Genomic DNA, 15,915 nt, shown 5'->3' with positions numbered 1-15,915 from the left:
AACAACCCTCCGTCATTGACTTGAAACATCTCTTATAGAGGTTACACCTCTCCCTGAGTTTTATTATTTCACCAAAATCTAAATTTTTTCTGAAGATGAACCCAAGATTTTATATATAACGCATCTATACTCATCTGTCATGCTTTTGGTCATTGGTTTATCCTCTGTTTGAAAACTAATAGATAACAATTAATAAAATGATAATTCATTTACATTTTATTCATTATTATTAAATTGTTTATTTAAATTGGTTTTTAATCGTTGATTGATCTATTATTTAAATAATCATCCCATAATGAACTGCAGTTTAAATCAGGTTACTTACTAGACGAAGCAATACAAAATATTTTGTAAAAGTTTAATAGAAAAAAACCATCTTGAATACAGTTTTATAATTAATAATATACAAGGAATACTTGACAAAATTCAGAATGTCCATTGTTATAAATACACATGTACAGAGCACCTATCATTTATAACTAAACTAGCCGAAAAATTCCGCTGTACAGATGAAATAATTAGTCTGGGCGCGCGCGGAGGCCGGTCGGTGGTAGGCTACGGCGCGGGGGGAAGAGGGGTGTGTGAATCGGTCATTCCTGAAAACATCACGCCCGCGCCACGGTGGCGGACGTCAAGGTCGGGCCAGCCGGAAGGGCTTGGCTGACTTGTGACTCATCTTTCCCTCCAGCAAACCTTCCCTCCAAACAATATAATACCAGTGTGACATCTGTTTGTCATAGAGTGAACATCGTTAAAACTTCAGTATTAACAGTGAGTTGTTCTAAGCTGTGTGTATTTATTGTGTGCAGTTAACTGTGAACAATTATTACGTTCAGTGTTTTTGTATTGTGTTATTTTGTTGTAGTAAGAAGCTTATTTCATAAGCAATATGTGTGACCGCGTGAAATCAAAACTGAAGGGTAGAGTTTTGCACAGTCAAAGCCGTGAAATTGTCAGTAATGTATATACATTCATGAAAAAGGAGGCTGATGAAAAAACTTTAAGTATTCCCTTGGCAAAGACCCGTGTCCGAACAGCAGTAGCTACAGGCGTCTCAGAACGTGAAATCTCAAGAATTAATAGAGCTTAAAAATTTAACCGTTAATAATGACAACAAATTGAAAAGGAATCGTAAAAAGCCTATTACAGGATTGGATGACTTTGACAAAGCTCTGATAAGGTGAGTTGTGTACGAGTTCCATCTTCTAAAAAACAAGCTACCAACTGTATCTTTGTTACATGAAGAATTGAAACAGCGGATCGACTTTAAAGGATCAAAATCAAGCCTCAACAACATTCTTAAAGAACTTGGTTTTCGATGGAGAAGGACACAAAATAACCGCAAGCTTTTGATCGAGACTAATGAAATAAGAGAAAAAAGAATTTCGTATTTAAGAGCACTCAAACGTTACAGAGATGAAGGACGTCCAATTATATACTTAGACGAGTCTTATATACTGACAAGTCATGTGTCAAGTTCATCGTGGTCTGACGAATCAACTAAAGGAATGCGTGTTCCCATTTCGAAAGGGGAATGGTTGATATGATACACGCAGGAAGTGAAGCTGGTTTTGTTCCCAATGCATTGACAATGTGGAAGGCATAGAGTCATTCGGGTGATTACCACGATAACGTGAATACGGAATCAATGATGAAATGGATGAGAGAAAAACTTCTGCCTAACATACCACCAAGATCAGTTATGGTTTTTGATAACGCCCCCTATCACAATGTACAAAAAGACAAAGCACCTACTTCAAAAAGTAAGAAACAATTGATGAAAGATTGGCTTTCTAAACATCAAATACCTTTTTCGGATGATTTGCTAGTCCCGGAGCTGTACAGGGTTATTCTCCTAAATAAACCGAGATTTGTTAGGTATGAGCTTGATGAACTAGTGACCAGCAGTGGAGGACATGTTGTGCTTCGGCTCCCACCATACCACCCGGACTTAAACCCTATTGAACTCATTTGGGCTGAAGTGAAAAACTACGTAGCCAGTAGAAATATTCAGTGCAGTTTTTCAAGTATTAAGTCTTTAGCGGAAGAAAAGTTTTCACTTATAGGCGCAGAGGAACGGGCCAGAAAGTGCGAACATGTGAAAAAAATTGAAAATGATTATGCTTCAGCTGAGCCCCAAATCGACAATCTTGTGGAATCAATGATCATTTCACTCGGCAGCAGTGACAGTGAAAGCAGTGAAAACGCGCCAGATGACTTGAGTGGCATTGAAGACTTGGGTGATTTGAGCGGCATTGAAGATTTGGATTGAAGCGTATGTATTAACTTTGTATATATTTTATTATTATTTATTAACATGTTTTAAATTACTTCTGTCATTAAAAAACTGTGGAGAATGTTGAATACAACACTGTTCTGTTCTATTCTATTATGTAAGGATCTAGCTTTATATTTAAGCCATTTAAAGACAGTTTAAGATTTAAAATGTTAAAACTGAACTTTTATCCTTATTTTATCCTAGAAAATATATTAGGTGAGGTTTATAGGTAAGCCAAAATGTCATTGCTTTCACGCTAAAAGAACTGAAGACCGTACTGAGACTGGGAGAAGCTCGCGCGCCGAGTGTTTATAAATATTAAGATAACCCTTAATTTCCCCCGGAATGAGGGGTCGTAGAAAAAAGTTTTTTAGACAAAAAATGCAGTTTAATCGATTTTCTAAAACTTTTCCACGGGAAGTTTGATACTGACAGAATAATAAAAAACTTCCTCGCAGAGTGAAAATTTCATGTCATAAAATTAACCAAACTAAAACTGTACTTGGTTTTTACTAATTTAGACATTATTATTTTAGAATTGACATTTTTTATACGTATTGGTTGGAAAGACAAGAATGTGTTCTTTAATTTGATATAACTTTTATTAGTATAAAGTAATGGCAAAATGCTCATTTCATGTGTTAAATGGAATGAGTTTTGTGAAACGTTGCGCGTGACAGCGAAATAGAACCTCGAGCGAGCCGAACCTCAGTTGAACGGCTAGTAGTGCCAGAGCCGCGAGCCCAGACTAATTATTTCATCTGTACTTTGGGCCTGCCTCCGCTCTCCCAACTTTTATCCCTATCTATTAAAGGTCCCTACGACCATTCATTTACACAATTGTCTTTAATAGATGTTTCTCTATATCTAACTAGTTGAAATTTCACATATAAATAAGTAAAGAACTATTTAAAGCAAAACTATATGATCAAAAATTATTTTTTTTTTATAATACTTTGTTTAAACAAAAAAATTAAATGCAAAATATATTTTTTGGTAAACATTGCAATTTATAGTTATAAAAACAAAATCCCACGTCAAACAGATAAATTCAATCACTGTCATTTTATTCTGAGGTCAAAACCCCCAGGCACTCCATTATATCATATGTCAATATTTCAATTTAAACAACAAAAGAGACATTTAAACCTTTTAAAATATGGGATATAAGAAAATTCTCACACTATCATTAAATAATGTTCCAAACACTCAAGTACTTCATGGAAAGTAAAAAAATGGTACTCTTTTAAATATTAATGTAACAAAAATGTTTATTCTTATTTATAATAATAAGATAAAAATTGGTAAACCCAGTATATCTGTAATATTTGAGCAAAAGAAACATTTTTTTAACTTTTTGCAAAATGGGTATACATTAGATTTCTTACATTATGATAAAAAAATTAATTCAATTTTATTCATACAGTTATAAAATTTACCTATTATCTATATAATGTACATTGAATATACCACACATGCATGCACACACAAACAGACAGACGGACACGCATTTCTTCACAAAATTAACAATTCATTCAGCCCATCATGCATTATAAAATATTTAAAAATAAATAGCCTATCTATATATTATAAAATTGTAATAAATGAGACTGGATTTACTAAATGTAATGAAAAAGGCAACTGGCAATATTATTATTAATTTAACTGATTACTTATTCATTTTAACTGTGTTTTAATGATAATGATGATAGCACAGATTATGATCTATATGAAAAAAATTAATATTCTTTATGTGATAATATAGATAAAATAAAATAATCCAATGTGGTATCTAAACCTAATCTGTATTTTGTGTAACATGCAGAATAAAATTTGTATGTATTAATATAATCAAATAATAACTAACAAACAAAACATGTATGGTATTATATTAATAACAGCCACAACACATCTAGAGTTAAAGCAAGCTTACTATTACCCTTGTTTTCTCACTTCAATTTCAGTGCAGAATTAACACCAGATCTGCAGTTACTTTCCCAAGGACCCTACCTTCTTTAACCCAGGCACAGGTAAGCTGTTTTTCCTTGACCTTTTTCTTAGCCTGATATAAAAGTGACTTGACATGGACAATCAAATGTTCGTTTACAAAATACTGAACCTGGGGCTGAGGATGCATGGTGATCGTGTTCCTTTTGTTTTTAGCTGCTGCTAACCAGGCCCCTCTGGTTGATTTGCTCACGAAAAGGATGGCAATGCTTAGTGGACGATCAGTAGTAAGGTTAAGAAGTACACATTTTCATAAACTACTAACTAGCTGTTACCTGCGGCTTCGCATGCAATATTTAGAACCTAAGTCCTTATATTACTTAGTAAAGACACTTATGATGTAAAATGATGGAGTTCTATGAAAATTTTAAAACATAAGTAGGCATACATCAGGTAAATATTATTTAAGTTCATGGTAAATAGTATCAGAGTTTAACTTAATTATTATATCATGTTTGGCACAAGTCTCCTACTTGGTACAAGTAGGAGCATTTATGGTTTCTAATTAATTATATACTTAACATCGCAGCTGAATGTGCCTTGCCATCCAGATCAAGATCACACAGGTCTCGGAAACTTACTTCGGTCAAAAAGCGTATATTTCCAGTCCTTGTCATATATTTCAGGTCTAAGATATTTCCAGTACCATAGTAGAGTTTGCCTTGTTGTTTTGATGAAGAAAAAATATATATACTTAAGTACAACCGAGATGCCTACTTCGGTTAAAAAGTGCTATGTCACAGTTTAGTTTGCCATATTGCCTCGATCAAAATACTATATACGTTCGATTACCTAGTTCTCGGAAATCTATTTTGATCAAAATTGTTTTGACATAGTTGAGTTTGCCTTGTCCTGATGAAGAAAATACACACATAAGTAGGACTGAAAAGCCTATTACGACATAAGGGGACGTCCTATCAACTTCTTATCTACTTTCGGTATAAGAGAAAAATCCTTATTAAGGTTATGCAACATTCCAAAATAATCATTATTAAAGTTTTGCGTTACATTTCTTTTTTGGACTGTAGCCAGGGAAAGAATGAATCGTTGAGATATGTTAGTATTCATTTCAGGTGTTTTGGGACCCATCTCCCAGACACTTTCCGATATCCGAGAGTTTCTGTGATTGTTTCGTGTATCAGGGATCTGGAGATTTGCGGGAAACATCGCAGAAAGTTCATCTAACGTCAATCTGCGATCATCACGGACTGCAATCTCGATTTTTTCACAAGTTCGTCAGTCACAATTGAAGGTCTTCCACTCATCTGATCGTCATGATTCAGAATCTAACTAAATAGTTTAATAATGAAATATAAAACAAAACAAACATAACCTATACAAAGTATGCAGCAACGACTAATCAAATACGATGAAACAAATGTTGTGTAACAAGCGCTATAGTTGTTGTCGTCAGCTGTCTACCAATAGACTAGTGCGGGGCGGAATAACATTTTGCAATGTATAAAGAGAATGCAACATAAAAGCAAAGACCGACAAAACCGGTATCAATATGTAGATTGATTCTTCTTCTTTACATTGGTATCAGATAAAACGTGATTGGTTAATAATTATACGTTCACGAGTCATGAAAACAAAAGAGTGCAAATGGACCGCATATGCGGCGATGCCAATTCTGGGAGACCAAATGAGCCGCATATGCGGCAATTGCCAGTTCTAAGGTTAAGACTAAAGATGATAGACATTTACGTGTATATACAAATTTACTATTAATTGTAATGAAATTTAAACCATTCAAACATAGTATTACCATAAGCACTGTACAATAACTTTAAGAACTAATTTGTTTCAATTTGACATTTTAACACATTGATGGACAACAGCGATTGTTATAAATTGTATTAGGTGACGTGCCTGCTATAGCAGTCATGACTACGTTACTGTATATAGCCGTGACTGCTATAGCAGTCAAATACACAAGTGATGTTTAGGGTCATGACTGCTATAGCAGTCATAATTAAAAAATTAATAGGAACTAAACTAATTAATTTCTCAATTATCACAAAACGTTGAGTGATCAAGTAGGTCTTATTTAATTTATATATTCACTTGGAATTTTGGTCAAACCCTTTCCAGAGTTGGTAGCCCTTGTCAACCAGTTGTTTACAAGTAATGACCTGCTCTTTCATAATGCGAAGCTGTCCAATCACTGTCAACCTGTTCTGAGTGATAGTGTGCATTCTACTGCAGTAGAAATGAGTACAAATAGTGAAGATTTATTTAAAATAGTAACAGAAATTTTAGATTTACCGAGTGAAAAGTGATGTAGATCCTAAAACTGACCCTGTAGAATTAGCAAGTGAAGGTGATATAGATCCTACAACCAAACTTTGTACAATTACCAAGTGAATGTGATTTCGAACAAGTAAGTGAGGCTGAAAGCAACACACATACTAGTGCCGTAAGTGATCACAATATTGAGACTGTAGGTCTAAATATTTTTAGTTCCAATGTTTTATCTGAAGAGTCTGAAAAATGAATACTTTACGGAGTCGGGTGTTTCAAGTAAAACAACCTCTTTTGTCGATAGCTCTAGTGACGCTGACGATACGGATGAGGATCCAAACTATATTCCATCCGATGTAGAAAGTAATAATAGTGAGGAAATTGAGCAATCCTCAGAGGAGGAGTTAGTTTTAAATTTAAACCAACCATCTACCTCAAAAAACCACCCAAGCTCCACCTTTGGTTTGGTCTAATAACACAAAACCTATTCCAGTTTTTGAACTTGACAATAGCTCTACCGGTATAAAATTACAATTACCTGAAAATGCAACTCCTTATTATGTTTTTAACAAACTATGGAGTGATGATATTATGAACATGATTTGTCAATCAATAAATAACTATGGTATTTTGATGGATTGTCGTTCTCGTCCACACGCAAAAGGTCGAAGAATGAGGAATTTTTAAGCCAGTTACTATTGATGAGTTGAAGAAATTTCTTGGACTTAGTTTATTAGGAGGTCAAATTGGATTTTCCCCCGGTTAAGAAATACGTTTTCTACTGATCTCCCCTTTATTACCACCCAATATTCTCTTATACAATGAGTGGTAGGAGGTTTGAGCAAATACTACGTTGTTTTAGCTGTAGCTATTCTACTCCTGATGAAACTGAATGATGAGAATGATCGATTGATTAGAATAAGTCCATTGTTAAACAAATTAATTGAGAATTTTCAAACATCGTACTCTCCATGTGAAGCATTGTCTCTCGATGAAAGCCTTCTGTTATTTAGAGGAAGGCTTTACTTTCGTGTTTATATAAAAAATAAAAAGTCTAAATATGGCATAAAGTTTTATGAACTTTGTACTGCTGATGGATATGTCTTGAACATTGAAATTTATAAGGGGCAAACAGATGACTCCACCATTGGATCCAAAACCGAGAATCTTGTTTTACGTATTCTTCAACCTTTCTTAGATAAAGGCCACCATGTGTACATGGATAATTACTATAACAGTGTATCCCTCTCAAAGAAACTGCTTTCAAGAAAAACGCACATCACCGGAACTCTTCACAAGGATCGAAAGGACAACCCACAAAGTGTAACAAAAACAAAAGCTTAAAAAGGGTGAACATATTTGGGCCAGGAATGAAGATGTCTATGTATCGAAATGGAGAGATAAAAGAGAAGTTCTCGCAATAACGACGGGTCACCAACCTAAAATGGCACCTTGTCGAAATCGCCATGGTGCTCAACAAATCAAAACCAGTTGAAATAAGTAACTACAATGAGTTTATGTCTGGAATCGATCGCAACGATCAAATGGTTTCTTATTATTCCTGCCCAAGGAAAACTACACGATGGTATAAGAAGGTAATGTTTCATTTATTAGACATAACTACGTACAATATTGTTTTTATTTACAAAGAACATACACACTCTACTACTACTTTTCTTGAGTACAGAGAGGCACTTATTAGACATCTTATAGAACTTCCTCAGGACCTTATTCATGGTCGTGATACTGTTGCCCCTAAGAAGAAAACTATTACAATTCCAGCTTACTGTTGAGACATCAAGTCATTCACACGACATGGAAAAAATACCGCCACCGGCTAATTGGAAACGATCAACATCCTACTACCTGAGATGTCGTCAGTGCTACAAAAACCAGACTAAGAAGCAGACTTCCTATCGTTGCTTACAATGTGGTGGTAACCCTCCCCTTTATCCAGGAAAATGTTTTTTCAGATTGGCATTCTCAATAAATGTAGTATTACATTTTGACAGCCACACTATTGTAAGACGTGTGCAATTTTTATACTGTTCTTTATACTTATTTTCAGGGTTATATTGACTTATTTGTATCATATTTCTGAAAACTTTTACAATAAATGTTATTGTTATATTGAAAACGTGATGACTGCTATAGCAGTCCTGACCTATTTAATAAAATTTTGATGTGCAGGGTCATGACTGCTATAGCAGTCCTATTTTTCTTCGTTTCCATGCAAACCTCCATGTTACAAGTAGACTAGACATATCGATTTTATATCTGTAGGTCAAGGACTTAACGAGATATCAAAGTGTCTCTCTAGGGACCCTCATAGGCTATGACTGCTATAGCAGTCACGCACTTTGAGGTAGTCAAGGATTTGAAGTGGCGTTAAAGCAGTCACTCATCATGACTGCTATAGCATTCATGTCCATCAATGTGTTAAGATGACAATTAATAAAAAGTTTTATCATTTCTTCCAACCACATAGGAAGTTGTATTTTTAAAGTAAGCTAAATTACTCCTCAAGCTTAGTTCAAACCCTTGTAACCAAAAATCAAATTTTACTAACCAAATTTACAAGTAAATTAAAAAAAGTGATTCCTCTTACCTCTTATGACTTTCACATCTTCTCCTAATTCTAGTTACTATTTCTTTACGCCTTTGAATGAGTTTTTGTTTGGTATCTTCAACAGTTTCCAGTTCTGGGGCATAACAAACGTGCAACACAACCTCCATAGAAAGCTCTTTCATCCAGCTGTTTCTTTGCATACCTATTTAATCAACAAGATTCTTTGTTTTAGGTTTGCTGTTGACAATGGATGATTTGAAAGGAGAATAGGATTTAGGACATTTGCCATTGTTATATGTTACGAAAAAGAACACTCCATTTTGAGGATTGAAATCTGCCCTATTTCTAAGGTATAAAAATCCTACTCTTTTATAGTTTACAAAAATTTATAGTTTTACTAGCAGTTACCCGCGGATCGCACACAATTTCCTGTTGAAAACAGGACACTATACTAACGTATATAACGTACATAACGTATGATATAACATTTCAAACGCTCCTGAGATAATTAATAGTCACTCAAAGCTATTCCAATCTCCTGATCCATTTTAGACTTAAGTTTTTTAAAACAGTGTTTTTGGACCCTGAAGTCTTAGAGTGAAACAGTTTTTATTTGAATTTCCCTCCAACATTCCATGATAAATTTATTAAATTGCCTCGACGATTTGAGTAACAATTGGTCTATTTTAGGCCAGTGTGGAGGAATCGTTAAACCAAAGACAATAGCAATTAATGATATAATGCATAGTAATGGTGATATAGTGCATAATGATATACAGCATTCTGTGCAGTTTAGGAATGGAATTAAGCTTATCTTAGATATATATATATATATAAGTAGATAGTAATATGGCGGTTCTAGCTCACTTTTGGGACAGACAGAAATTCCATACAAAATCTTGTTCAATGTACCATAAACGAATCTGTAAAATCAAACGGTAACTCACGAATGAAAAATTAAACCGAATCTATAGCTGTTTGCTTCTACTTTCTTAAGCTCTAAAAATCTTCGAAATCTTTACTCTACAAAGTTAATTGTAACATAGTCTTCTACTTTCTTAAGCTCTAAAATCTGCTACAAATCTTCGAAATCTTTACTCTACAAAGTTAATTGTAACACAGTCTTTATCTTTAATAGTCCTTCTTTCCAGTAACAACCAAGTGTAATTTTTCATTTTTGTTTAATTCTTTAATCTTTTTTTCATCCAAAACAGTCAAAAATCTGTTCGGCAAGTGTACTTTACAATCTTCCAACTCGGCAATTATTGTCATCCCGAACTTATCTTTCATTTTCTCCAAATTCAAGATTCTATATCTCTTTTTTTCTTCCAATTCCACTAATTTCTTATATTCTTTGAATCTTAGTTCACCAACCTTATTCAACTCTTGTAACAGCGCCGCCATTTATTATAGAAAAATCTTTTAACTAAATTTAGTTAAAAGATTTTTCTATAATAAATAGAAACAATCTGAAAACATTTGACCAGAAATTGTGCTGATTTGTGTCAAGTTGTCACAAAAATCACCACTTCTCAAAATTTTAGTTTACAAATTTTTGCTCTTTAAATATGGAGCGGAAAAAGATAGAGTGCCCATACTGCAAAAAAGACATTTTTGAACATCACTATACTCGACATTACAATTCGAAAAATCATTTGAAGAACAAAGAAATTTATAATAAAGAATTGAATTATTTAAGACAATGGGCTAAGGAGAATCAGATCGATGGTCACGAGAAGATGTACAATATAGAAAAATTGCGTGAATTAAAGAAAAACTTTAAGGAAGATAAAAAAGATCTCAATCTATTTAATGATGAAAAAAATTCAATCAATCGCTGAAAAATTGTCCATAGAAACAAACGATAAAACTAAGTCTGAAATGATCGAAGAAATTGATAAAACTCTTAACGAAAAACCTGAAAATATCATAGATGTAGAAGTTTTATCCTCTATACATGGTCTTTTCAAACAATACATTTTAACGAATCTAAACGAAAATTTCATGTCAATTTACAAATATCTATCAATTATGAGGCCAGAGATTAAAAGTTTAATAGAAAAATTTCAAGAAACCGTTAAAAATATGAAAGGTTATTTATCTTTAGAATGCGAATACGAACGAACTTTAGTGAACGGTGAACCACAAACTTGTCCTATGTATTTTACTATAAAAGCGGATGAAATCTTCGATGTGAACGACTTTATTACTAAGCAATTTAATAAATTAACACATCGAGAACAAATGAATCATCCAAATAGAGGTTCTGGATGGACATTCAAAAGTTGTAAACAATTAGTTTTTTTGAGCCTTAATAAACACGAATTTATGAACGCAGGATCATATATCGATTTACCACAAGAGATCAAAGTAAAGAAAGCTTGTGTAAATATCAAAAATAAAGATGATTTCTGTTTTGTTTATTCTATCCGATGTGCTATGGGAAAACCCGAAAAGAATGCTGACAGAGCAAAGCAATACGAGAAATTTGTAAATGACGAGATATTTTCGGGCTTTGAGTATCCAATGTCTTTAAAAGATATACAATTATTTGAGAAACGCAGCTCCAATTCCAAGTACAAATATCCAAAAATGTCTATAAATATCTATACTTATGATGAAAAACTCAACATTGTTCCATTACAAATTTCCGAAGTTTATAATGCCGAGTTAGAAATCGATTTATTGTATGTTAAACAAGAAGACAAATCTCATTATGTGTTGATAACAGATTTAAATAGATTAGTGAGTTCTCAGTTATCTAAACACGAACATAAAAAAATTGCTATGTAGAAGATGTTTAAGCCATTTCTACAAATCTGGAGATTTAGCAGATCATTTAGAAATTTGCAAGCAACATGAAGTATGCAAACCTATTATGCCATTTCCAGGTCAAACAACTAAATTTACTAATTATCAAAAGAAGTTTAGCCATCCGTACGTTATTTATATGGATTTTGAGAGCATATTAGAAAAAATTCCGACATGCAAGAACAATCCACAAAGATCGACTACAACCAAGATTCAGAAGCACATTCCTTATGGTTTTACTCTATATTTAGTGTCAAATGTGACCAATCGTATGTACAAGCCGATATGTTATCGAGCAAAAAAATGAAGAAGATTTGCCAAATGTTCCTGCAAAATTGTTTGAAGAACTCAATAAAATATCAAAATACATAGCTACAAAATATAATTCTAAGAACAAAAAACCTATGAAATTGACTGAAGAAGAAGAAATTTCATACCAAAATGCAAACGTTTGTCATATTTGCGAATGGTCTGCTTATGATGTTGGGTCAATTCAGTATGGTTTTACTCCTGATAGTTGGAAAGATAAGAGTTATAATAAAGTGAGAGATTATTGTCATTTAACCGGCAAGTTTCGAGGCGCAGCTCATGCATGTTGCAATCTGAATTTGAAATTTCCACAAAACATTCCAGTTTTCTGTCATAATATGTCAAATTACGATACTCATTTGTACATAAAAGAATTGGCAAAACAGTACGGTAATGTTGATTTGATTGCAAACACCGATGAACGATATATAAATTATTCTGTAAATTCTGGATACGGGTATGAGTTTGATGGTGACAAACCTAGAAAGTTCATAAAATTCTCTTTCGTGGACACATTTAGATTCATGGCCTCGTCTATTGAAAAATTAGCGAAAAATCTAAAGAAAGAAGACTTCAAACATACAAATCATTTTATACAGGATGGAAGAATATTGAATGAAATTCTAAAAAGACAGCCAAATGACGAAGAAGAAATCTTTAAAATTCTATCTGGAAAAGGCATATTTCCCTATGAATTTATCGACAGTATTGAAAAACTTGATTACACAGAAGAATTGAGAATTCAAGATTTCTATTCACTTTTGACAGACGAGAGCATATCTGAGAAAGATTTTCAACACTACTTAAATGTTTGGAAACAAATTAAAAGAGAAAAATCTAGGAAATTACTCTGATCTCTATAACATTCAAGATGTTCTATTGCTCGCTGATATCTTTGAAAATTTTAGGAATATTTGTTTGAATTGCTATAAAGCTTGATCCAGCACACTATCTAACAGCTCCCAGTCTTGCATGGGATGCTATGTTAAAATTAACTAAAATCGAGCTTCAACTGATACACGATTACGATATGTATTTAATGATCGAAAAAGGTATTCGCGGAGGCATTTCTCAATGTATTAAGCGATATGTGAAAGCAAATAACAAATATTTGAAAGATTTCGATAAGACAAAGCCCGAAAACTATTTACTCTATCTCGATGCTAATAACCTTTATGGGTATGGCCTCATGCAAAGTTTACCATACGGCGATATCAAGTGGATGGATCCTAAAAACGTATACAAAAGAAGAGTGGCAAGAAACAATTTTAGAACTCACTGGCGACGAAGATTATGGCTATATTCTCGAAGTCGATCTTGGATATCCAACAAATTTACACGAACATCACAAGGATTTTACCTCTTGCTCCAGAACATTTTAAAAACAAACTTTGCACAACTCTACTGGATAAAACTGAATACGTTGTTCATTCGAGAAATTTGAAGTTCTATTTGGAACAAGGTATGATTTTGAAACATGTGAATAGAGTTATTGCATTCGATCAGAAGCCTTTTATGAAAGAATACATTGATTTTTAACACAAACATGAGAACCAAAGCTATAAGCGACTTTGAAAAGGACTTTTATAAGCTGATGAACAACTCAGTTTTTGGAAAATCTATGGAAAATGTGAGAAACAGATGTGATATTAAGCTTGGAAATGAAGAATTTTTCAATGAAACAAGCTAAGAAAACAAATTTCAAATGCTTTAACATCTTTGACGACAACTGTATAGCGAGTCACATGTACAAACAAAAGGTTAAATTTAACAAACCGATTTACATAGGATTTTCAGTTCTCGACCTCTCAAAATTGCTAATGTACGAGTTTTATTACAACAAATTAAAGAAGTTTGATCCAGATTTGAATCTGTGTTACATGGATACAGACAGTTATTTTCTAGAATTGAAACGAGATCCTTTTAAAATTATTAAAGAAAATATAGATGACTTTGATACAAGTGATTATCCAAAAGATCATGAATGTTTCACTACTAAAAATAAGAAGGTAATAGGGAAATTCAAAGATGAGTTAAATAGCGAAGTTTTAGAAGAATTTTGTGGTTTAAGGTCTAAGATGTACTCGTACAAATATCTAGATAAAAACCCAGTTAGGTGTAAAGGAATTAAGAGAAGCGTTGTAAATAAAACAATAAATATCGAAAACTTGAAGAGATGTTTGTTTCGAAGATAAAGAAGAATTTAGGGAGATGACAGTCATCAAAAGTTATAAACATGAGTTGTACACCGTTACTATAAACAAGTTAGCACTGAACGCTAAAGATGATAAGAGAATTGTCCTAGAAAATAAGATCGATACAGTACCGTATGGCTATAAAAATGAAGCAAAATCTGATATATTAGACGAATTAAATAAACTTGGAAACTTTGATATGTAAATGGAAGATGATTTAATTCACTGTCACAAGTGTAAAAAGAAAACGAAAAATATAGATTCAAAAATCGTTCAAACTCAAAATGGATTGTATAGAATTGCAGCAAAATGTTCAAAATGTAAGACAAATAAGAGTAAATTTATAAAGAATCCTTATGAAAAACAAGTAAAGAAAGAATTGAAGAATAAAGAAGAAATAGAGATTGAAGCTAGAGAAATTCATGCACCAGTACGAAAAAAGTTTAAAAAGAGAAAAATTATAACTTTAGGAATTGACGATTTATGGGCAGCAGATTTAGTAATAATGTCTAACTATTCGGATCAAAATGATGGATTCAAGTACAGTACAACCCCGATAAGTCGGCCCCCGTTAATCCGGAAGTCCGGCTAACCCGGACCGATTTTCAATTAAAAAATGAAAAATCAGACAAACATTTCAATAATAAAAACGTAATATTTTTGAGTGGTATAGTATCCGTGAATCGATGTTGCATCAGTATTTGATGGGACTGTACGACAGTGAGTGTGTGACTCATGGCACACGGCGGCCGAGTGGCGGTCATTGTCCCGGATTCTCGGAAACAATAAGAGACGCGTATTTCTCCAAATCCTCTCTGAAGTCGATGAAAATGACATTACTCTGTGGTTAGGGGCAGACAATAACGGAGGCTATGAGCCACTTACTGACGAGGAAGTGATCGCGTCGTTTTTACCTGATGCTAATGAATCAGACGCTGAGGAGGCAGACGGTGACATTGAAGATCCAGTGATGAGTCATGGAGATTCAGTGACCAAACTAAACGAACTAATGGTTTATTTCGAGCGGCAGGCAGAAACATCGCCGGCTGAATTGTTAAAGAGACTGCGGGATCGCACAGCACGCAAGCGGCAGACGACATTGGCACAACCAAAGCTGACTGAGTTTTTTACCAGGAAATGAACAGTTTTAAATGTACTGTAAGGATTAATAATTATTAAATGTTCATATGTTTGATGTTTTTACAATTATAATGAAGTTTATCTGTAAGTATACCGTATTTTATTAATTTTTACCTAATTCTCCGGCTAACCCGGATTTTCGTTAACCCGGATCGGCCGCGGTCCCGATTAATCCGACTTATCGAGGTTCCACTGTATATGTTAAATGTTATTGATACTTTCTCAAAATATGCTTGGTCAAGAGCTATCAAAAGAAAAAACGGTAAAGATGTTTCAAAAGCCTTCGAAGATATAGTAAAAGACGCGATAAAGATCAATCACAAACCGCCAAATCTACTTCATACAGATAAGGGTTTAGAGTT

At 33.5% G+C, this 15,915-nt stretch overlaps 2 protein-coding genes across 2 annotated transcripts in view; one reads left to right on the top strand and one right to left on the bottom strand.

Annotated features, from left to right (window-relative positions):
- Positions 1-1,651: 1,651 nt before the first annotated feature.
- LOC124373853 lies at positions 1,652-2,272 on the top strand. Its single transcript, XM_046832176.1, has one exon. It carries the CDS (start codon positions 1,652-1,654, stop codon positions 2,270-2,272), a length of 621 nt encoding a protein of 206 aa, XP_046688132.1.
- Positions 2,273-9,215: 6,943 nt separating this feature from the next.
- Positions 9,216-15,915, bottom strand: part of LOC124373852 (RNA-binding protein 48-like) — a 32,690-nt gene continuing 25,990 nt past the window's right edge. The window contains exon 4 of the mRNA XM_046832175.1: positions 9,216-9,300. Within this exon, the coding sequence (XP_046688131.1) occupies positions 9,216-9,300 (85 nt within the window). The remainder of the gene's footprint in view (positions 9,301-15,915) is intronic.

Source organism: Homalodisca vitripennis, unplaced genomic scaffold, assembly GCF_021130785.1.
Source record: "Homalodisca vitripennis isolate AUS2020 unplaced genomic scaffold, UT_GWSS_2.1 ScUCBcl_6514;HRSCAF=13760, whole genome shotgun sequence".
Taxonomy (NCBI): domain Eukaryota; kingdom Metazoa; phylum Arthropoda; class Insecta; order Hemiptera; family Cicadellidae; genus Homalodisca; species Homalodisca vitripennis.
The sequence above is the reverse complement of the archived record's forward strand: the minus strand, read 5'-3'. Positions and strand labels throughout refer to the sequence as shown.

Coding starts and splice junctions, on each gene's coding strand:
- LOC124373853 (XM_046832176.1), top strand. CDS start 1,652: ATGAAATGGATGAGAGAAAAACTTCTGCCTAACATACCACCAAGATCA.